At 48.2% G+C, this 24891-nt stretch overlaps 2 protein-coding genes across 2 annotated transcripts in view; one reads left to right on the top strand and one right to left on the bottom strand.

Annotated features, from left to right (window-relative positions):
• Window positions 1-24891, top strand: part of LOC144952733 (tripartite motif-containing protein 14-like) — a 146089-nt gene that overhangs the window by 22834 nt on the left and 98364 nt on the right. The window lies entirely within an intron of this gene.
• Window positions 445-18031, bottom strand: LOC144952728 (E3 ubiquitin/ISG15 ligase TRIM25-like). Its single transcript, XM_078883220.1, has 7 exons — window positions 17304-18031; window positions 15793-15888; window positions 14760-14993; window positions 13952-13974; window positions 10412-10506; window positions 9325-9484; window positions 445-844 (listed from the first exon to the last, which is right to left on the bottom strand). Exons 1-7 carry the CDS (start codon window positions 17862-17864, stop codon window positions 445-447), a joined length of 1569 nt encoding a protein of 522 aa, XP_078739346.1. The 5' UTR covers window positions 17865-18031.

Here is a 24891-nt window from a genome sequence, read left to right as displayed (position 1 = left end):
TTATGATGGGGGCCGTGTTGATGGCAGTGATGATGGGGTGATGGTGATGATGGTGAATCACAGGGATGAGGAGGCGTGGTGATGTGAGCGCGCACTGCAGCTAAAGGAGCGGCCACACGGACTCTGGGGCTGCGCTGATTCCCCACTCAGATTTCATTCAAATCCCTCAAACTTCCGCACCAGCGATTTGTACTTCACAGGTGACATCGCTCACGCACACAAACCTGCACATCACCCTCCCCCCTCACTCTCCCCCTCCATGCTCACCTCACCCTTCCCTCAATTTTCACCTCAACCTCCCATAGCCTCACCCTCCCCTCACCTTACCTAACCTTTCGTTCAACCTTCCGTTCCACCTTCCGTTCCAACTTTCTCTCACTCTCACTTCACCCTCTCCTCACCATCCCCCTCTCCTACGTTTATTGGGTTTATTTCTACCCATCCTCAGGATGCATCACTCAGATCCACGATATTCAATGGTTCATTAAAACACCACACACACATCCCAGGGTAGAGAGGCTGCGAGAATCTCTGCCGTACCTCGCGGATCACCTCCATGGAGTCGGCACGGTAAAATGCCAGCAGCCCCCCCTCCCAGTGCAGGTGAATTCCGATTCTGCGGGGGGAGGGTGCCCCCCTCACCGACAGTACAGTCGTCACTCTACCATGAAACACTGAGAAGTTGTTGCCAAATTTCTCTAAACACCAGGACGAGTTGCTACCTCCTAGCAGCTGTGCATCACCACCACTCCCTTTCCCTGGGATCGGCCTGTACGTGACTCCAACCCGCCACCGTCGCGCGTCCCCCACGTCCACCTCCCAGTAGTGGTGGCCCGTGTTGGATCTATGCCCTGTTTTCCGTTATTAATATTAAGAATAATTAAGAAAAAAAAACGATTTCTCTTTTTATTATATCTATATATACCTTTTAATTAAATAATGAAAACAACCCACTACAAACACACCAGGAATCTGTGAAACGGCCATTAAACTGGTAAGAAGTCGGTGACAGAGAGGTCATAGACATCCAGATGGACAAAGATGTATGGACTAACCTCCCAAAGACATCTGGAGATGTACAGATAAGGTGCAGAGCAAACAACAGTTGAAACTCGCGTTTTCTTAACGTTTTCCTTACCGAAAAGTAGAAACTTAACATAGATAATTAACCAACAAACAATAATTTTTTATTAGTAATCCCCTTATATTCACCGCATACATATTATTTAGAAGTATATGTTTCCTATCTACACGACCTTCCGAAAAACTAAAGAGTACGAATTCCAGAAAGCTTAAGTGCATAGTACATTTAACCTCAGGACATAAAAAAAAATAATAACTCAGAATAAAAACACCAATCTCTGCAGAACTAAACTTGGCGAAGCCCAAAATAATAATGTGAAGAGGATCATTACGAAATTCATTAAACATAGACGAATGATAACCACGATACTAAGACCGAAGGAACTCACAATATATAATTCAAGAATAAATGTAACACACAGGACCACATTAATGTATTACAAACATCTCCTCAGCCACCCTTGTCTTCCAGCGGGGTCTGGCCTCGGAATGACCCGCGCGGGGCGGGCAAGAAGGGAGCAGAGAGGTCGCAAAGGGGGGGGGGTTCGTGCTGACATGGTTTGTTTTCTCTCGCAAGAGACGCGGAGAGACGAGAGGGTGCTCACGCTGGAGTTAAACACGGCCGCCTTTGTCTCCCCGCAACACAAACAGATGGCCCATGAATACTTGGAGGGTTAGGAAGGTCGCGAGGAGGGGACGCGGGGATGTCTGCTTATTCTCGCTCTGTTTTAGTTTGTTTTTCTCTCGCAAAAGAGAGAAGAGGGTGATCACGTTTTGAGCACAAACAGCAAGATTTGCACACGCAAGCAAATAATATTCCACACCCCTCCTCCCAGAAGGGTTACACAGCTGTGTCTTCACTAATAAACACACGAAACACACGGACGCAGATGTGTTCAACCCACAGAAAGATATATGACAGCCTTCAAACAACTCGGGAAGATTGAGTGGATTTTCCAAATATAAGCCGGGGAAAAATCCATTCAACTCAGATCGTCAGGGGCCTTGGCCCCCACCACAGATCGCCAGGGGCTCTGAGCCCCACATCGTCCGGGCCACGGGCCCCACCAGAAATCGTCAAGAAGTTTTTGTCATCCAGAATGACGAGGTTCGCGGGGTAGCGACGTGCCGCTACAAGCCGAGGTCTGCACCACCTGAGAAGAATCGCTACTCTGAGTCGCCGAGCTGCGAGTGAAGCCAACAAAGACGCCAACGTCCACCCTGCCACGAACGAAGCATCGCTCCTCGTCAGAGTGACGACCAGTGAACAACCCGCAGGAAAGGCGGAGATCGCCAAGCGTCGACCAAGCGTGCAAAGCAGAGAGCGCGAAGCAGTGGAGAAAGCCTGGTCAAACGGCTGTGGAGAGAGAGAGAGCGCAAGAGCAGCACGACTCGGACGTCACCGGGCGTCACCGAGCGTCGTGCCAACTCGTCATCCAGCAGAGGGAGAGAGAGCGCAAGAGCAGCACGACTCGGACGTCACCGGGCGTCACCGAGCGTCGTGCCAACTCGTCATCCAGCGGTAGAGAGAGAGAGAGCGCACAAGCCGAGCGACACGCTGAGCGAGGGAGCAGCAGCGGCCACGCCCAACCCAGAGAACTTCTGGCCGCTGGTTGTATCCTCCTACACCACACAAGCTAACGACACAATTAATATTACGAGGGGACAACGCACACACAGCACGCACACGAATAAGAAAATTGTCATTGCGTTTCAGAAAGGGTTGCCATTTCGAGGTGGTGCGTTCAATATCAACTGATCGTGCAAAGCAGTTGCTGCCGTCGAGTTACATGAATAAGAAATGTTTTAGTCATTCATTTTCGTTAACTGCATAATTTCGCCAATGAAGAAGTATTTTTAGTCATTCATTTTCGTTAATTGCATAATCTTGCCCATGAATTTATTGACGTATACCTGCTTTCGCATAAGAGAGTGTCATGTGCTTGTTTAGAATTAAAATTGCTTAACACCAACTGTTCGAGTGCTTCTTTCCAAGTCCATGCAAAACTATCTTATTCTTGATAACTGTATCCTGTGATGAGATCTGAAACTGGAGACCTAAAATAATATAAACACACTAAGATAATCAGTAAATGTTTAATCGACGATAATCGTGTTATCCTGATTGATATAACTCTGGATAAACGAAGCTAAGCCTAATTATCACAACTGCTCACATTAACATCATCGCAAGCATCCGCATAAATTACTACGCTTATCTCCGCGATTATCATAATTTATGCATATAATTACACACACCATCATAATTTATGCATGTTAATACACACATTCACGTAATTAATGCGATTTGCGCATTTTTCGGAAAATTATTAATTTTTATTATTTTCATCAAAATTTCATATGCGACACATACAACATAATGGGTGGCGTCGTCCGGGATCTCTCACAGACAGTGTTTTGCATGGATGATGGAATGAACCACTACGTGTTAACCAGAATATCGGGATCAAACATTGCATTGTGATTGTAAACGGGCGGAAAACAAAAAAAAACGCCCTCTGAGGTTAAAACCCAGAATAGCAGGTTAAAAAAAAAGACAGTGGAATTAAGATAATACCGTATCAAACCGATTGCATCCTGTGATAAATGGTGTTAGAGGTACGCACTCTGAATCGGAAAAGTACAGAATAGCTCGATTCAAACTGACTACCCTCTGTGAGATAATTGTTTTATATGCACTCTAAAAAGGAAATGTCAAAGTAACTCTTGCCATACCTAAGATGCTAGGATTAAGAATAATTTTTGAATGGGTTACGGGATACTGCGAACTCGTATTAAAACGTACCGACCAATCTGTTATAAAGCAGTACAGTCAGAGAGACATATGGGAAGGGAGCTGTATCGATAACACGAACACACCTCGAGGGAAACTAAGTGACTGGATAAAATGTAACAAAGGCGAACACGATGCAAAAACTGCAGAGAAGGCAGGACAGGACTCATGCCTTCTCACACAGGCATACAGACAGGGATTGTGGAATGAGGAAAAATTTGGAAAGGAAACGGGAGAGAAATCGTCTCTAATAAACGAGGAAAAATGTCCTCACACCATCGTAAGGGAGGAGAAATCAGGGCTCGCGACACCAGTGAAACTCACAGACGTTGATCCACAGAATAAATATGGAAGTAACATTAAATCACACTCTTGGGTACGGGGACAGAGTCCAGGAACTGATCGCACAAAAGTTAAAGTAAAATCGCCAGGACATGGTACACTAAGGTCAGAGGCAAAAACTGAAGGGAAATGGCAACACGAGCGACACAGCACTGGGCGCGCACACAGAAAATGCACACCGCTTAATCACGCCCGACACAGTACAGATCAAAGTGACAGATTGCCTGATGATAACTTGTTTGATGATGACGCTGTCGGCGATCAACTTTCGGAATACTTATTCAACAGTAAAACCCTTAAATTGATGGACAAGGCTCTAGTCAGAATTCCCGATTTTGACCCCCACAATAAGACTATGGATATCCACACACATATCGCAACAGTAGAAGAGGAGGCAATGATTAGAGGGCTGAGGAGATGGGATGAAAAAGCGAGTTTGTTGAAACGAAGCTTACTTAAAGATTCTATCCCATGGGTAACGTCACTACCACACAAGGTTAGAAATGATTTTAAACAATTGAGCCTGGCAGTGATTCGGAAGTTTGGAGAATATTCGACAGCTTCTCAGAGAGGAATAAAAATCACCGAGCAGTCCCACAATGCAGGACGGAGCAAACACGCACGCACACATGGCAAAATAACCCAGAGAGAGGTTGGCACGAGAATGAGATCGGCACAAAGCCGAACATTCAGAGGAATCGCAGGAGGGGGAGGTTCAGAACAGAACCATATCAACACCCCATGCCACGACACACGCAATGTCAAAATTACCCACAAAAATGGCAGAGTAACAATCCAGGAAAAATTTGGCACCCAAATGGGAGAAACACTGGGCCAAAAATGTACGAGAATCGCAGGAGGGAGAGGTTCAGAGCAGAATCATATCAACACACCATCCCACGACACACGCAAGGTTCAAATTACGCACAGAGATGGCAAGATAACCACCTAGCGGGAAGGTGTTACACAGACCGCGGAGGTATGGATGCGAACATTCAGGAGAATCGCAGGATGGGAGGTCAAACACAATCGATCCAATTCCGACCAATTCCTCCACCGGCTATACCAGGAGGGAATAGAGGAATAACACAGAATGCGGTCCAAATACGTGATGAACTACCCACAGTGAGCGCGAGCGAGCGGCCAACACGCGCCCCACCCGCCGAGGTGTTAAACCCTGAGCTCAATGGGAAATACAAACAGGCTGCAAGTGACAGGGCGGGCAAAAACGCGGACAGTGCTCCCGTAAATGACGCGCGGATCGAATACAAGGACAGGGTTGCATTGAAGCGTGATCGAACAGTAGATAACAGACAGCAGAGACAGAGAGAGCACACAGGGAAAACAGTGCCACGCGTCGCAAAAGAGAGCGATAATAGTGCAGGGAGAGGGAGCACAGAGACCCACCCTGGGAAATACAGGCGTGAGCCTCTGAATGGAAAATATCCAAATGAAACAAAAATTAATGTGGATCGGAGTGCTGAAATGGAGACGAATGTTCATAACATATCGGGAATGGTGTTGGAATCTAACACACTCATAAAAACAAAGAGGGCAACATTACGAGACACATAATTAAATCGACACACTGACTCAGCAAATGTGCATGTAATCGCAGAGAGAGCGAATGCCACAAACCAAGTGTCAAAGTGGGTCGTGTGCGCGAATTCTGGTTATGTGCAGCACAATTTTTCACCACACACTCCCACGACGCGAGAAAGTGAGAGAGGAAACTACAAAAACGAACCCGAAAACCGTGATCGAATTATCAAAGTGATAAGTGGAAAACCAGGCAACATGAGGAAGGTAACGCATAAATGCGTTCGAAACCGCTACCTAGCGTTTCCCAGGATTTAACAAAAACAAAAATGAATATTCGTCGGAGTTATGATGTATGAGAACCATGTAACTGGTGATATCGATGTTGAACGTGTTGTTATTTTCTTTGCTTAATTCAAATGTAATCATGTTAAGCAAACAAAAATGAATATTCGTCGAAGTTATGATGTATGAGAACCGATGTAACGCAATATCGATGTTTAACGTGTTGTTATTTTCTTTGCTTATTTCAAATGTAACCATGTTAAGCAAAAACAAAAATGAATATTCGTCGGAGTTATGATGTATGAGAACCGATGTAACGCAATATCGATGTTTAACGTTTGTTTAATTTTCTTTGCTCAATTCAAATGTAACCATGTTAAGCACAAACAAAAATGAATATTCGTCGGAGTTATGATGTATGAGAACCGATGTAACGCAATATCGATGTTTAACGTTTGTTTAATTTTCTTTGCTCAATTCAAATGTAACCATATCAAGACTGTAATACGTGCACGCGCGTCGTAAGAAATAACCGCCGAGAGTGAGGGCGGCTGATGGATTTATAACGAAAAAAACAGGGCATTTACTTTGTTAAAAAATTCGCCAGTGGCCGAATCGACCACTGAAAAATTTTAAAAGGGCGGATTGTTGGATCTATGCCCTGTTTTCCGTTATTAATATTAAGAATAATTAAGAAAAAAAAACGATTTCTCTTTTTATTATATCTATATATACCTTTTAATTAAATAATGAAAACAACCCACTACAAACACACCAGGAATCTGTGAAACGGCCATTAAACTGGTAAGAAGTCGGTGACAGAGAGGTCATAGACATCCAGATGGACAAAGATGTATGGACTAACCTCCCAAAGACATCTGGAGATGTACAGATAAGGTGCAGAGCAAACAACAGTTGAAACTCGCGTTTTCTTAACGTTTTCCTTACCGAAAAGTAGAAACTTAACATAGATAATTAACCAACAAACAATACTTTTTTATTAGTAATCCCCTTATATTCACCGCATACATATTATTTAGAAGTATATGTTTCCTATCTACACGACCTTCCGAAAAACTAAAGAGTACGAATTCCAGAAAGCTTAAGTGCATAGTACATTTAACCTCAGGACATAAAAAAAAAAAATAATAACTCAGAATGAAAACACCAATCTCTGCAGAACTAAACTTGGCGAAGCCCAAAATAATAATGTGAAGAGGATCATTACGAAATTCATTAAACATAGACGAATGATAACCACGATACTAAGACCGAAGGAACTCACAATATATAATTCAAGAATAAATGTAACAAACAGGACCACATTAATGTATTACAAACATCTCCTCAGCCACCCTTGTCTTCCAGCGGGGTCTGGCCTCGGAATGACCCGCGCGGGGCGGGCAAGAAGCGAGCAGAGAGGTCGCAAAGGGGGGGGGGGTTGTGCTGACATGGTTTGTTTTCTCTCGCAAGAGACGCGGAGAGACGAGAGGGTGCTCACGCTGGAGTTAAACACGGCCGCCTTTGTCTCCCCGCAGCACAAACAGATGGCCCATGAATACTTGGAGGGTTAGGAAGGTCGCGAGGAGGGGACGCGGGGATGTCTGCTTATTCTCGCTCTGTTTTAGTTTGTTTTTTTCTCGCAAAAGAGAGAAGAGGGTGATCACGTTTTGAGCACAAACAGCAAGATTTGCACACGCAAGCAAATAATATTCCACACCCCTCCTCCCAGAAGGGTTACACAGCTGTGTCTTCACTAATAAACACACGAAACACACGGACGCAGATGTGTTCAACCCACAGAAAGATATATGACAGCCTTCAAACAACTCGGGAAGATTGAGTGGATTTTCCAAATATAAGCCGGGGAAAAATCCATTCAACTCAGATCGTCAGGGGCCTTGGCCCCCACCACAGATCGCCAGGGGCTCTGAGCCCCACATCGTCCGGGCCACGGGCCCCACCAGAAATCGTCAAGAAGTTTTTGTCATCCAGAATGACGAGGTTCGCGGGGTAGCGACGTGCCGCTACAAGCCGAGGTCTGCACCACCGGAGAAGAATCGCTACCCTGAGTCGCCGAGCTGCGAGTGAAGCCAACAAAGACGCCAACGTCCACCCTGCCACGAACGAAGCATCGCTCCTCGTCAGAGTGACGACCAGTGAACAACCCGCAGGAAAGGCGGAGATCGCCAAGCGTCGACCAAGCGTGCAAAGCAGAGAGCGCGAAGCAGTGGAGAAAGCCTGGTCAAACGGCTGTGGAGAGAGAGAGAGCGCAAGAGCAGCACGACTCGGACGTCACCGGGCGTCACCGAGCGTCGTGCCAACTCGTCATCCAGCAGAGGGAGAGAGAGCGCAAGAGCAGCACGACTCGGACGTCACCGGGCGTCACCGAGCGTCGTGCCAACTCGTCATCCAGCGGTAGAGAGAGAGAGAGCGCACAAGCCGAGCGACACGCTGAGCGAGGGAGCAGCAGCGGCCACGCCCAACCCAGAGAACTTCTGGCCGCTGGTTGTATCCTCCTACACCACACAAGCTAACGACACAATTAATATTACGAGGGGACAACGCACACACAGCACGCACACGAATAAGAAAATTGTCATTGCGTTTCAGAAAGGGTTGCCATTTCGTGGTGGTGCGTTCAATATCAACTGATCGTGCAAAGCAGTTGCTGCCGTCGAGTTACATGAATAAGAAATGTTTTAGTCATTCATTTTCGTTAACTGCATAATTTCGCCAATGAAGAAGTATTTTTAGTCATTCATTTTCGTTAATTGCATAATCTTGCCCATGAATTTATTGACGTATACCTGCTTTCGCATAAGAGAGTGTCATGTGCTTGTTTAGAATTAAAATTGCTTAACACCAATTGTTCGAGTGCTTCTTTCCAAGTCCATGCAAAACTATCCTATTCTTGATAACTGTATCCTGTGATGAGATCTGAAACTGGAGACCTAAAATAATATAAACACACTAAGATAATCAGTAAATGTTTAATCGACGATAATCGTGTTATCCTGATTGATATAACTCTGGATAAACGAAGCTAAGCCTAACTATCACAACTGCACACATTAACATAACCGCAAGCATCCGCATAAATTACTACGCTTATCTCCGCGATTATCATAATTTATGCATATAATTACACACATTATCATAATTTATGCATGTTAATACACACATTAACATAATTAATGCGATTTGCACATTTTTCGGAAAATTATTAATTTTTATTATTTTCATCAAAATGTCATAACCCGACACATACAACACCCGACGAGAAGCTCTCACAGCACAGGGCTTGTGGACAGCCATCAAACCGGTGTGGGTGATCGGGGCGACCCTGGGAGGCACCGGTCAGAGTCATCGTCCTGAGATCCGAGGAGATCTGGAGTTGATCATGAGCTGAGTTTGTGTCCAGAGTCGGTGAGCAACCGTCTGTGACAACAGCGATGACAACATCACTACAGATCACCATCATTCACCATCACCACCATTAACATCACCAACCATCATGTTCACCATCAACAATAACATCACAAACATCACCATCACCAACCATCCTTGCCATCAATATCAATGACAACGACATTAACATCACCACCATCATCAACACTATAAACATCAACAACATCACTATCGCAATAAGCAACATCACCACCATCACCACCACTACCATCACCACGACCATCACCACTATCTTCATCACTATCACCAACACGACCAGCATCATAACCATAACAACGTCCATCAAAACCATCATTACCACCATCACTACCATGATCACCATAACCAATATCATCACTACTACCATAAGCGCCATCAGCAAAACCATCACAACCATTACCACCTATATTATCAGCAATGTCACCTTCATTATTATCACCACGACCATCACTGCCATCACCACGAACAACACCATCACCAATGCTATCACCATTCCCATCACTCACATTATCACTAACAGCATCATTACCATCACCCTCATCATGACCACTATCACCATCATTATGAACAATACTAACATCAGGAACTAATGAGGTTGAAACTGCCTAGCAGAGGACCAGGATTGGATCAGATATCACCTGCCACTGATGTTAGCCATGGCGGGTAATCAAACCCAGGTAACTGGGTTCGTCGTGCAGTGTGCTAACCACTTTACCACAGCTCCCCCCCACACACAAATGCACAGACACATTCGCTTATTGGCCAGCACCACGCTTGGCCACCTTTGTCTCCCTAGTGGTGATGTCTATAACACACCAGATAATCATTGGAGGCTAAGTCTACCTGGGGCACACACACACAGGGATAATTTATTGTCAAGATGGCCCCATCACCCATGATTCACACTGAAGCACTCACACATCAGTTTGACTGCAGGAGTCTCCAGGATTTTAAGCGAGGCAATGTCCTCTTGGCTGGGAGCTGAGGGTGGATCTGTTGTAGCCCTCCCTGTCCTGTGAAAGCAGAAGAGACAATGCCACTGTCTCACGCAGAGCATCGCCACTCACAGCATCACCACATACACCATCATCACACAACAACCGCCATTCGCCACTAAGTGGCGGTGACTTCACCACGACGCTTGTGCCAGGCCATGTGCACCTTGAGGCTACGTGAAGCTTCGAACGCCCGCTGGCAGGAGGTCACGGGGCAGACCCAGGTGCCACGGGTCGACTGACAGAGATGACCGAGATGACTGGCTGATGCACCACCTGTGCCTCCTACTGTGCCAACTTGCTGTGCTTTATCCACCTGGCCGAGAAGACCTGAAGCTTCGTGCGGAGCGACAGACCAGGTAGCTTCCACACAGCGTTACGCAACCGATGAAAAGATATTGCCGCTCGACTGACTCGGAGTGAGATCTCTGCTGTTAAACTGGAGCCAGTCATAAGCACACTGCCCAGGTATGGGAAACTCTCCACTCTCTACACTACTGCCCCATCACCGATTGGGAGTTGTGGGGGTGGCATGTCCGATTGTACAAAATACCCAGGCAGGTGCTTACTTTTGGTGGGGCTGATGGTAAGGCCCCACCTCTTAGTGGCACGCTCCAGTCTCAGCAGCAGCGCCTCCAACTCCTCTTCTGAATGAGCAGCTATTACCAAATCATCGGCATACATAACGTGGTTGACCAATAGGGAGCCATCCCTTGATCGCACCCGGGCGTCGATCAGCCTCCCATTATATCTGTACCAAATGGAAATTCCCCCGGTACAGCTATTGAAGGCTTCACAAACTACGCGGTCAAAATAGATGTTAAATAATGTGGGAGCCAGAGGACATCCCTGTCGCACCCCAAGGTGTACAGGGAAAGGCTCTGACTCCCAGCCACGTAGTTTTACCCGGGCCCGCTCACCATCATGAAGGTCCTTAATGATCGTGAGCAGAGGGTCAGGGACTCCGAAAGCACGAAGAACAACCCAGAGCCCAGGCCTACTGATGGTATCATAGGCCTTGACCAGGTCAATAAAGCAGAGATGTAGGTCTTGTTGGAATTCCCTACACCTCTGCTGTAGCAGACGGACAGAAAATATGGAATCTGTGCAGGACCGCCCTTTCCTGAAACCGCATTGGGGCTCCGCAAGCCTCTCCTCAGTGTGCCTAGCAAGGCGATGTTAAATAATCCTTGCCAAGGCCTTTCCCGGCACACTGAGGAGTGAGATGCCCCTGTAGTTGTTACAGTCTGTGCGGTCCCCCTGCAGAACCCGTCCAGTGGTCCAGACTGTTGTTATGATGTCATATAGGGCAGTCTGTGCACAAACGCCACCCTCCATCAGCATTTCGCTTGGGAGATCATCTCTGCCCGGTGCCTTTCCTGGTCTCAGACTCCGGATCGCCTTCAGTACTTCCTCAATAGATGGCACCTCAGCCAGCCACTCACAGGGGGTGACCTCTTCCAATATTTGAGGCACCGCAGCCTCAGCAGGGTTATCCCCACTTTGTGCCATGATGTTTTCCTGGCTGAGGGATTTCCCCTCCCCCAGGACCTCACAGAAATGCTCAGCAAATCTGCAAACCTGTTCCTGGGGGTCGGAGATAGGATCACCGTTTTTTCCCCTAATGATGGTAATAGGTGTGGCGCTGCAGGTTACTTTTTTGATGGAGTTAAATAGTGATTTGTGATCGCGGGCCACTGAGGCAGATTCTATCTCCTCAGCAACCCGCGACCACCACCCATCCTTGCAGCACCTTACGGCTCTCCGAACCTCCGAGCGAAGGCTGCGGTAAACCTCCTCATTCTCTGGCGTGGGATTCTGTAGCCGATGAGAGAGGGCCTGTCGCTTTCTCTCAACTAACCTGAACACATCCTCTGTCAGCCAGGGTTTCTGGGGAGGTCTGGACCGCGTACCCAAAGCAGCCATTGCAGCTACATGAGTCACAGTCCTAAACCTCGCCCATTTATCCTCGACATCAGGAGGAGTGGGGGACGATGCCAACCCCAGCTGCAAGCAATGATGAAATTCTCGCTTGCAACTTTCATCAGCTAACTGAGACAAGGCCATTTTTGGTTGGAATGGGGTCCTGGGTGTACACCCACCACCGGAGTGGAAGAATGGCAGGCGCATCTTACAGATGACTAGTCGATGGTCAGAGGGCAGATCAGCTCCATGGTAGGTCCTGGTGTCAAGGACATGGGCTCGCATCCGCTGGTCCATCACTATGTAGTCCAGCAGATGTTCTTGCTTGGACCCGGCATGCATCCATGATGTTGTGTGGATGCACCGATGCCGGAAGAGCGTGTTGGTAATTACAAGCCCATGGGCTGCACAAAAATCTAGCAGTCTCCTACCGTTGTTATTGAGCTGATCTGGCCCATGCCTTCCAATCACTCCAGACCAGGTGCCAGCATCATGACCAACTCGGGCATTGAAGTCACCCAACAAGATGACTCTGTCCCGAGTGGCCACTTCAGCCAGCACCTGTGACAGGAGGTCATAGAAGGCATCTGACTCATCGGCTTTGCCTGCATCCCTCCACGGATGTTCGTCTTCGGTGGGGGCATAAGTAACCACAACCACCACTCCTCGCCTCCGGTTGATGGGAAGGCGAGCCCAAAGTATCCTGGGGCTTACAGCTTACCACACGCTCCCACGCCCCCTTCATTCTTTTGTTCAGAAGAAGAGCCACACCCTGTTGTTTGGCAGTCTCCTGCCCCGAGTGGAGGACTGTCCATCCCTCATGGTGGCAGGAGCCAGAACCGGTTCACCGGACCTCCTGAATGCCACAGAGATCCAGGCGGTACTGGTCCAGCTCCCGACAAAGGAGTGGCAGCCTCTCCTCCGCAGTGAGCGTTCGAACATTCCACGTGACCATCCGTAGTGGTTTTTCGTTGTTACTGGAGGAGCCCCAAGGGTGAAGATTCAATCTCCTGGCTCCGCCAATTGGGGTTTGGCCAGGAGACGTCATAGAAGCAAGTCCCCCCGGGGCCTCCAGCACAAGCTTATTTGTTACAAATTTATGTTTCGTTCGTAGTTTAGTGGTAAGGAATTGAGGGTGGAGGGGTTACCAGCCCCTCGCACCCGTCCAGATCCCCCGTTTAGCCACTGTGGTGGTCGCAGACGCCATAAGGGGAGAGGGCCAATGGGCATTGGCCCTCCCCCCACAGCGCTGTCCACGACAGTGTTGCCCATCCAGCACCGCGAGGAGGTAGGGGGTTGTTTTGCCGGACTTCATCATCACACAACAACACCATCACACACACCATCACACACACAACCACCACCACACACACCATCACTACACACAGCATCACCACACACACCATCACCACACAGCATCACCAAACACATCATCACCATCACACAGCATCACCACACACAGCCAGTGTCTCACTGCCCGCACCTCACACTCAGTCTCATGTTGTCGTGTGTCGAATCGTGAGTGATAGTCATCTTTTACCTGCACGTCTCCTCCAGGTGCCCCTATGGGAGAGAGAGAGATGCTTTACTGTGACTCTACCTCCATTCCCTTGTGATCAGTGGAGTTCCCATCGCTAAACCGTGGGTGAAATATGAACCCAAAAGTCTTGGGTTATGACCCTATGATCACCAACACTGACTTACGGGGCAAATATTTCAGAGTGAGACCGGTTGATATTGATCTGTGTAGAGATTAACTTGACTGGTAATTTCCGGTGTTACCAATGCACATGGTGCAGGTCTTGTAGAAGTGATGTTCAAGACACAATGATATCATTAATAAGTGTATGAGACCGTATTTATTTTAGCATCCCTAATATGAACAATGAAGGTCGCGCATCCAAGTGGAGGTACACAAAGTAAGAAGCAGAGATGACATCAGCTCGTGAGCAGGCGCTGGTGGATTGTTGCATCGCGGCATCATTGAATGTGGCAATGGCTTGGGGAGGCCTTCATCCATCAGTGGATAGATCATGGCTGATGATAATCATGAATACCGTGTACATTGTTGTAGGGTTGATTTAAAAAGTGCAATTACAATAACATTTAGTTTATATTCACAATGAACCACACTTAATGGAAATATGTGAAATGATGGGAGAGATAATTTTACTGATAAAATATGAGCTGGGCTTCCAAATGGCAGCCACTGGAGCTTCGATGCGAATACATGAGTGGAGCTGTGTTCTCAAGCCCAGTGGATGCGAGCTCTTATTCAGGAGCCTCCCTCTCCTGCTGCTGGTGAGAGGGCTCTGTGCCAATAGCGACACTGGAGACTCATTCCTCACCTGCAGGAACGCGAGCGAGTCCCTCTCCTGCGCTAGGGCCTGCAGGCGAGTGGCTGCTGCCTGGAGCTCGCTGATCTCGCGCTGGCAGTGAGCGATCTTCTTATCAATCTGGGACAGCAGGTCGCGCCCTTTCTGCTCCGATTGCTCTAAAGCCGCCTTCTCCTCCGCATCCAACGCTGCTCTCGCGCGGGTGAATCTGACCGAGATTGAGGCCTTTTCATCTGTCATGGATCCCTGCAAAGAGAAATAAATGCCACCTTTGGTCCTTTGTGAAATGAGCCGAGGGCAACTCTGAAGGTGTCCAGACAGTGATAAGAGTCTGCAGTACTGAGGCCTCCTTCTTCCTCTGCCTCTGATAACGCCACTGTGCATTTTTACTACAACACGATTCGCCATAACTGGCGGGGGCTGTGAGGCAATGATATCATCAAATACCATCATGAGTACATTTAGCATCCATGCCATTATCATTGTGCAAGGTTATCAGGACGATGCTTTGTTTACCTTCGCATGAAGCGAAGGGAAACCTGTAAAGAGCCTTAATGAAATGGGAAGTTAGGCCAATTCCTCCTTAAATTAATGTTTTGAATGTGAGAGAAAACCACATGTATGGCTGAAGAGAGGGGATCATGAAATCACTTGCTATACTGCCACCTGGCCACCCCAAAGCTTGAGTGATGTCAGTAAGATGGTGTACAACAGTCTTGTGTGTGATCACCAACTCTGCCACCAGAGAATTGGATAAGAGGTACGTACCACCTCATCTGACCAATATGGTTAACAGTCGTTGAAGTAGTAAGTTGTATGGAGATATGGGAGTGTGGAATTTCCACCACTGCTTCAGTTTCTCCAGTGGAGATGAGAACCATCTCTATGCTCGTCCTGATTATTAAGGCGCATTGCCCGCTTTGTCTTTAGTCTCACGATGTGTTTAGAGCCAATGGAAGTCCACGTGAATGAATAGAGTTCTCCTCCATCACAAACCCTACTCAGAGTGGAGTCACAGGGTCAGAGTCTGGCCCAGACGTGGTACCTGCACGTCCCTGTGAGCGGCCTCCATCCGCTTCACGGACTCCTCCGCCTCCTTCCTCTTCTCCTCCACCGCCCGCGTCTCCTCTCCCACTTGTTTCTGTGAGAGACATCACCAGGGGAGACTCCACTCTCTGAGCGTCCCCTCTCAACCCCGCTCCACGCGAACCCCTGCACAGTGACGGGGGCAGTAGCCCCGTTGCAGCAATGGAGGCTGGGGGAGCAAGCGCTGCAGGAACTAATTTCACGAGGAGCTCAAACGTGCTCAGGGCTACCTAAGTAGTGGGTGGGGCTACATGTGTAGTGGGTGGGGCTACCAGCGAAGTGGGTTGGGGTACCTACGTAGTGGTTGGTGCTACAAATGAGGTGGGTGGGGCTACCTGCGTAATGGGTGAGGCGACCTGCTTAGTGGGTTGGGTTGCCTGATTAGTGGGTTGGGCTACCTGCGTAGTGGTTGGGGCTACATAAGTAGTGGGTGGGGCTACCTGAACAGTGGGTGGGGCTACCTGAGCAGTGGGCGGGACTACTGGAGTAGTGGGCGGGGATACCGTAATAGTGGGCGGGGTTATCTGAGTAGTGGGTGGACAGGGCACCGGAGTCACGAGATGTTATCTGCCTTGCCTGCTATACACGAGGTCGTGGTTTCGAACCCGTGCCTGATGCCTGTATATATGCAGTTTGCATGTCGCTCTCTATGGTCGCATGGATTTTTCTCTGGGTCCTCCGTTTTTGTGTCCACGTTTAGGAAGGTGCGTTTAGAGTGTTTGGCTGCCATACATTTAGACCTGATAAGCCACTTCGTTGAGCTGTCATTTTTGGCAAGGTTGCCTCTGAAAAAGAGCTTCATAGCTCAGTGGGCTTCAATTGGAAAAATATAAAGTAGTTTTATTTTAGTTTTACATGGTACAAGGAGGGGCTGCAATGTCGCTGAGTGTCCGAGAAATTCCGTAGAGAGCATCTTGATGAAAATATAAATACGGTCAGAAAATACTTGGTCTGTCAAAATCACGCGACATTTCTGGAACGCCACGTCCAGTGACCCGGTAGCTGCTGTAGAGTGCGGCGCTAAATTGGCACAGACCGGCACGAGGCTACCAAGTGGTGAGCACTGCAGCTCACCCAGTCACAGTCGTTTTACATTTCGTTAACATTTTAGTGAATGCACCTCTCTACCACAAACCACTTTTTGTATACACACTACGGTATATGCACTCACGTCATTTTGAGAAAACATTTTACACAGTGAAGTCCTTCATTTTTATAAAATATACTAAGAGCACATTTATAAATTTGTCATATAACAGGATTGATAATAACATGTGGTTGTATTATTTCTGCACTATGACCACCTCAGCATACCTGAAATGATATCAAGGTTGTTAAAATTAGAATAAACAATGGGCAGCTGAAAGAGGAATAATATAATATTTAGTTAGATATTATTGCTCAGTTATTACATGAAAATTATGACTTCACGCAGGAGGGGCTCCCGCTCACACACGCAGACCGTCTCACCTCCCGTGTCTTGTGCTCATCCTCCAGCGTAGCCACATCGTGACCCTTGTGGTCTCCTGCGATGATGCAGGTTGTGCAGACCAAGCTCTCGTCCTGTCGGCAGTAAAACTTGATCTCATCTCGGTGCGTCTTACACTTGCGTTCTTCAGGATTCGTGACTGGAGCCACCAGAATGTGGTCCTTGAACTTCTGGTTCTCCTGATGAGGCTTTACATGAGTCACACAATATGACATATCACACCTGAGGCAGGTCTTCGAGGCAGCGGTCGTGCCATCGTTGCAGAAGTCACACAAAACCACGGTGACCAATTCAACTGCGGCACTGCGCTGCTCCACCAGGTTGGCGAGCGTGACGCTCTTGCTCAGCTTGGGCCTCTGAGGGAAGGTCACTCGGCACTGCGGGCAGGAGAAGGACTCTGCCGCATCCCAGGCGCCCTCCACGCACTCGAGGCAGAACGAGTGGCCGCAGCTGAGCGTGCAGGGGCAGCGGAAGGCGTCCAGGCAGATGGGGCAGGTCAACTCCCCTGGAGCCTCGCTACCGCTGGGAGCCGCACTCGCCATGATCCTGTGGCTTTACCCAGAGACGGCACTGTCTGTAGCTCAAGCAGTCTCTGTCTGTAGCTCAGGCAGTAGCTGGATGTAGCTCAGGCAGTCAATGGATGCACCTCCGTCGCTTGATGTAGCTCAGACAGTCTCCTACTGTAACACAGACAGTCCCTGGCTGTATCTTCGGCAGTAGCTGGCTGCGTATGAGACGCAAAAACAGGAACAAGCCTCGTGAATGTGAGAAAGGGAAGTGCGGTACAAACACTTTCGGTTTGATTTGTATTATCACGTGACATGCCCTGGAATGTGATGACACGTCGCCTCGCCTCAAATCCTCATCCTCACACACCTCACCTCATCTGAACTCACCTCAATATCTCAACTCACCTCGTCGTCTCAACTGAACTCGTAGGGGAACGCTTCTTGTAAACTCGTTGCGTCTAAATTATTTTGATTATTTTGCTGCTGTACATTTCCACGTGGTGATGATGATGATGAGCCATCATTTGTGGCCAGGTCGCGTCTGAAAAAATATCTAATAGTTCATTGGGGCCTTATCTCGTCTGATACAACAAAATATTTGTAGTTTTATTTCTATAAATATGTCTCGAAGTGATTTGTCTACCTTTCCTACACTTTGCACTCCTGTCGTGTTGTTGTATTGCTTGTTGTTGTTGTAACGTTCTGACCTGCCCCGACTGGACATCTGTGAAAAATAGCTTTATAGCTCATCGGATTCCACCAGTATGAATACTTGTTCTCACTCTGTTGCCTCTCCCTCTCTGCTCCACAATATTTTATATTTCAGCTTCACATATTCTTGCTTATTTAACTCGTTAAACTACTTAATTAAACAATTAAATTTCGACTTTAAACATTCGTGACTGCAGGAATTAATATTCTATGGTTCTTACGGTGAAGTCACGTAGCAAGAAAAAATAATAACAAAAATAATAATAAAGTCACTTCTTCACTACGTGACTTTACCGAAAGAACCAAAGAGTAAAGTGGATAAAAAATAATTATTTTTATTTTATTGTTATTTATTTTTCTATTAGTGATAGATTCCTGCAGTCACGAAAGCTTCAAATCAAGATTTATTCACTTTCTTTTTATTATTTTATTGTTATTTTTTCTTCGATCTACGTGACTTTACCGAAAGAACCATAGACAAGTAAACAATGTGTCAGGTGTCTCGTTCTCGAGCTGTGAGACGCCTGTGGAGATGCTCGCCTTCAACTCAGTCACGTGGCTGCGGCTCACTGCTCTGTGTCGTGCAGAGACAAAGCTCCCCCGTGTAGCCCACACAGACTCTAGGCGGTGAGTGGCCAGCACCACATCGGCCCGGCCGCCTTTGTCTCCCTAATGTCGATGTCTACTACACACCGCACCAGGTAACTGTTTGAGGCTGAGTAAACCTAGGGGAGGCCCAGAGCCGGTTGAGACAATCGCTGACGCTGTCCCTGGTGCTGGTGGTGGCCATGAGCGGGATTGGGGTCTCTGCCCGAATCGACGCACGGCGCGCCGCGCTAACCGCTGCGCCACCGCTCCCACCACAGAACTGTACACACCTGCACTTGCAGCCGGTGCAAGTCGCTCTGAACCACTGACACCGCACAATGTTCATGTGAAGTAGAGCCGACACGAGGTTGGGGGGGGGAGGGTCCGTCTTTTATTCACCCCCAGCCCACACTTGCCCACAGCCCTCTCACAATCAGTTCCCCCGCCGCAATGCCCCGAGCCCCCTGATGCCCCCTCCTGCATCTCTCCGCCTGCTCCTCCCCTCCTCCACTGTTGCCGCTCCACTGTCTCCCTACTTTTGGCGGGAATCCCCTCCATGTCCCGTAACCCACTGTCCATCTCCATTCCCACCCCTGACATCCCTGACATACACAACACATCCACTCCCATGCCACACTCGTACATCGCAGAGCTTCGAGGGTTCCATTTGTCAGTCTCGACTCACTGCTGGCTCCCAGTGCATTTTGCCACTCGGCCATTTTAAATCTTCTGCTGACGTTTAGTGTCTCTTATGCATTCGTCGTTTTTATTTTACTGCAGTCTTCGCGAGTCTTATTGTTGTTCATTCTCACTCCACTGCTGTATCAACACAGTGCTGGTGATCTATCAGTTTCTATCACTTCACTGCTGTATCAATACAGTGCTGGTGATCTACAAGTCTCTGTCACTCCACTGCTATATCAATACAGTGCTGGTAATCTACCAGTCTCTATCACTTCACTGCTTTTTCAATACAGTGCTCGTGTTCTACCAGTCTCTCTCACTCCACTGCTGTATCAATACAGTGCTGGTGATCTACCAGTCTCTATCACTCCACTGCTGTATCAATACAGTGCTGGTGATCTACCAGTCTCTATCACTCTACTGCTGTATCAATACAGTGCTGGTGATCTACCAGTCTCTATCACTACACTGCTGTATCAATACAGTGCTGGTGATCTACCAGTCTCTATCACTCCACTGCTGTATCAACACAGTGCTGGTGATCTACCAGTCTCTATCACTCCACTGCTGTATCAATACAGTGCTGGTGATCTACCAGTCTCTATCACTCCACTGCTGTATCAATGCAGTGTTTGTGATCTACCAGTCTCTATCACTCAACTGCTGTATCAATACAGTGCTGGTGATCTACCAGATTCTATTACTCAACTGCTGTATCAATACAGTGCTGGTGATCTACCAGTTTCTATCAGTCCACTGCTTTATCAATACAGTGCTGGTGATCTACCAGTCTCTATCACTCAACTGCTGTATCAATGCAGTGCTGGTGATCTACCAGTCTCTATCACTCCACTGCTGTATCAATACAGTGCTGGTGATCTACCAGTCTCTATCACACCACTGCTGTATCAATACAGTGCTGGTGATCTACCAGTCTCTATCACTCCACTGCTGTATCAATACAGTGCTGGTGATCTACCAGTCTCTATCACTCCACTGCTGTATCAACACAGTGCTGGTGATCTACCAGTCTCTATCACTCCACTGCTGTATCAATACAGTGCTGGTGATCTACCAGTCTATATCACTCCACTGCTGTATCAACACAGTGCTGGTGATCTACCAGTCTCTATCACTCCACTGCTGTATCAATACAGTGCTGGTGATCTACCAGTCTCTATCACACCACTGCTGTATCAATACAGTGCTGGTGATCTACCAGTCTCTATCACTCCACTGCTGTATCAATACAGTGCTGGTGATCTACCAGTCTCGATCACTCCACTGCTGTATCAACACAGTGCTGGTGATCTACCAGTCTCTATCACTCCACTGCTGTATCAATACAGTGCTGGTGATCTACCAGTCTCGATCACTCCACTGCTGTATCAACACAGTGCTGGTGATCTACCAGTCTCTATCACTCTACTGTTGTATCAATATAGTGTGACGTGATTCGAAGCCTGTCCAAGCAGGGTGGGGGAATTGGCAGACTGGCTCCAACTGACACCTTGCAGGCACGACGGATGCCTGCCCGGGGCAGCTCCGGCCACTGCCAGACCCTCGTGCGCCATCATCGCTCGTCTCTGCTAGCAACTCCTACGGGGGCGCATCGCGCGACCCTCTACCATGCCACTGGGCCTGGCTGCAAACTCGACGAGCCCCACCTCTGGCGGGTCTCCATCTCTTCCTCGGTGCCCTCGTCCCCTATATAGGAGGACATCCGAGCAATGCCCTCCTGGAGGGTACTTTTCCCCTCCCTCCGAGTGCACCAGCATGTGCCATCGGTTTGTCATCCCACACCGCGTTTGGGCAACCTTACCCGCGGGTGGGTATGTATATATGTGAATCTCTCCACAGGGGTGGTGATAACACAAGCTAAGGTCGGCCCCTCGTACCCACCGCGAATCTACACATTTTCTGCCTTTAAGCGATCCCTGGCGGCACGGGCGTAGGTAAATCGGACCGTGGCCCATTTCGCCTGATAGAGGGAGACCCGCTTTGTGCATGATAGAAATTACTCAGCGGTGGCTTGAGCACGGCCTAAAGTTGGCCCCTTGCGCTATGCACACATCCCCTAATACCCCCTCCAGTTGTGGTCATGCGGCCTTCCCAAGGCTCAAGGAGACGGCTCCTCGGGGTGAAGTCCCTATGCAGGACTCGCTGGTGGTGATTGCTACATTGGAGAAACGAAACGTCATGTTTCTGATCGTGTCCGCGAGCACAAGTCAGATCTGAAACACGGCAGAACTGATTCTTCGGCCGTTGCCGATCATTGCTACAACTCGGTGGGCTCTCATGAAATTGTCTTTTCCGAGACCAAGGTTCTCTGCAAACCTCATGGCTACCATCAAAGGTTTGTACACGAAGCCATACAAATATACAAACACAGACATAATTTCAACCGTGATGATGGTTACAAACTGAGTAATCATTGGAAAGATGTGATTAACCATGCAAAAAAGATTTAACTACACTTAGTTGGCCAATCTTATTTGACAGACTATTACAGGTTTACCATGTTTAGTGGTTGTCTCCTTGTCACAGGTTGAGTCACAAACCGTACCTCTCCATAACAAAGGCTCACCCTCTTAAGCCTCACCTTACCATATGAATAAAAAGTGTGCTGTACTTGGCCCTTCCCCCCTCTCCAACCATTATATAAACGGAGTGGTAGCTCCTGCAATCTCTTATTTACTTTATACAGCTGTCGTGGCTGTGACGGTTCCACCTGAAGACGGAAGCTTGTGTTGCCTCCGAAACGTCGTGATTTTTATTTTATTTTACTTTTATTAATTTTAATGTTTTACCTACGTGACTTTACCGAAAAAACCTAAGAATATGAATCCTTGCAGTCACGAAAGCTTCAAATCTAGAATTAAGGTGGTAGGGAGGTTTTCTCAACTGAGGGCGTCCTGTTCGGGACGAGCCCTCTAATACATTTCACTACCTGCCTAACAACAAGTCACTTGCACACCCACAATGCACCACCAAAGACAGGAAGACCAAGACGACACGGACTGTTTAACGTTTAATCTCTCACCTCTGGTTTGTCTGGGCATAGACTGACTTTCTGGATTGACCCGATCTGGTGTGCATTGTGAGTCGGCACTAGAACCCAGAAAGTGAGAGTTCTCGCGCAACTCTACACGTGACCACTCTCCAGCTCGCCCTACTCCTGAATGTCCCGCACATGTCCTGTGCCTCCTGCTCCTGGTTTTTGCCCACTCTTGGCCCTAGCTCCCCGATTTTCTACCGACAGGGGAGTCTATGGGGCTACGTGTGGTGAGTCTATGGGTATGTGTGAGGGAGTCTATGCGTCTCTGTGTTATTGAATGAATGGGTACCTGTGTAAGTCTATGGGTGCGTGTGCGTGTGTCTATGATACTCTGTGTGAGTGTGGGTCTCTGTGTGAGTATATGGGTTTCTATGTGATTAGTCTATTTGTCTTTGAGTGAGTGAGTCTGTGTCTCTGTGTGAGCGAGTCTATGGATCTCTGTGTCTTTCCAAGTGCAAATGCATTTACTCCTTCACGTGCACCGTGCAGCAGACTGCGTGTATTGTATTTTTGTTGATAGCCAGAACGAGCACTTCAATAGGATTTGTATTGAATCAGACACAGCGAGTACTGGTCTGGACACGCAAACTCATGTCAAATTAGTCCGTGTCACTGTACGTGTATTGCTTTCTATAGACTGTAGGTAAAAGTCACTTTGTATAAACAGTAATACTCAAGACAATAGAACGTGCTGTGTGGTTTTTTTACCTTTCATTTTTTTAATGTAACATTTTTATTTTCTAACCAAACACGAGCAGCCCACATGGCCTTTGTACCCGACTGTCCATCCCTCCGTCTTTCTCTCCAGCCATCCAGCCAGCAAAATGTATTTACCTAATGTAGTTTGCTAGTATGATGATCTGAGTATGATACGATAGCGTGATGACGCATCTCACTCATTTGCGCGGGATACACGCCCAGGCGTGAATGGTGATTTGAATTTGGTAGGGAGGGAGGGTTGTGACGTCACCACCATGCAGGATCCTGCCTCAACGCTGTGGGGTGCGGTGTTGACGCCATCCAGCTGATGCGCGCCGTGACGTCACCACTGATAACGCTCACTTGCTCGCCCGCCCGCCAAGAAGCCAGGCAGGCAGCCAGAAATCCAGGCAGCGAAACTTATGAACATATACGTACAGTAATTGTTATAATCACGTTGCTAGATCGAACAAAGACGGTCACCGTATTGTGTGGCGCTGTTAGATGTGCTGCTTCTGTGGCTGTCTGGAACGCTTTTCCTTACATTATTAGGAAGCCACTGGAGCTCTTCTTCTTGGATAACTTTAACATTGCTACTTATACCCTAATGTCTTTTGAATTTTATAAGCACTCCTTACATCAAATGTAGTGTCAACGATTCAGAGACAGAGTTTCTAGGAGGCACCTTCTTACTGGTAGGAACCTCCTGGTTACACCAGCCCACAGGGGATTATTGTGTCCGTCCGTCGTGCAGGAAGGGGCTGTGTGGGGAGGGAGGGGCTGGGTGGGGAGGGGAGGGTGGGGCTGGGTTGGGCTGGGTGGGGAGGGGCTGGGTAGGAAGGGGGGGGAGGGGCTGGGTAGGGAGGGTGGGGAGGGTGGGGCTGGGTGGGGAGGGGCTGGTCACCCCGTGGTGCCCTTATAAAACTCAACGTTTCACCAACTCACGCCGGCTTGTGCCCGCCCTAACAGTCGGGCATATTTGCGGAATACACCACGCCGTCGTTGACCTTGGCTATTGACCGAGCAACCCAACGTTCCTACCAGCTCCCTCCGCAGGAATGTGTTTCACAACTTCCACGGTCTCGTCCTTACACTCTCCACCATTACTTAGTCTAGCCTGTACACAACCCTAACCATCAAACACTGAAGGCGCGGAGATAGCCAACAACTTCCAGCAGCACAATATCTAGTGAAGACGGCAGCGACGAAGGCGACGAGATGACAGCAACGACGAGACGAGTCCACTCCCAGAACCGGCAGCCTCGAGCCCCCCGCTCTCGGCTCCTTTCATGCTGAGGCCGAGTGCTGGTCAAGAGGAGG

The sequence above is a fragment of the Lampetra fluviatilis genome, chromosome 69, assembly GCF_964198595.1.
Source record: "Lampetra fluviatilis chromosome 69, kcLamFluv1.1, whole genome shotgun sequence".
Lineage (NCBI taxonomy): Eukaryota > Metazoa > Chordata > Hyperoartia > Petromyzontiformes > Petromyzontidae > Lampetra > Lampetra fluviatilis.
This window is presented reverse-complemented; position numbering and strand designations above follow the sequence as displayed.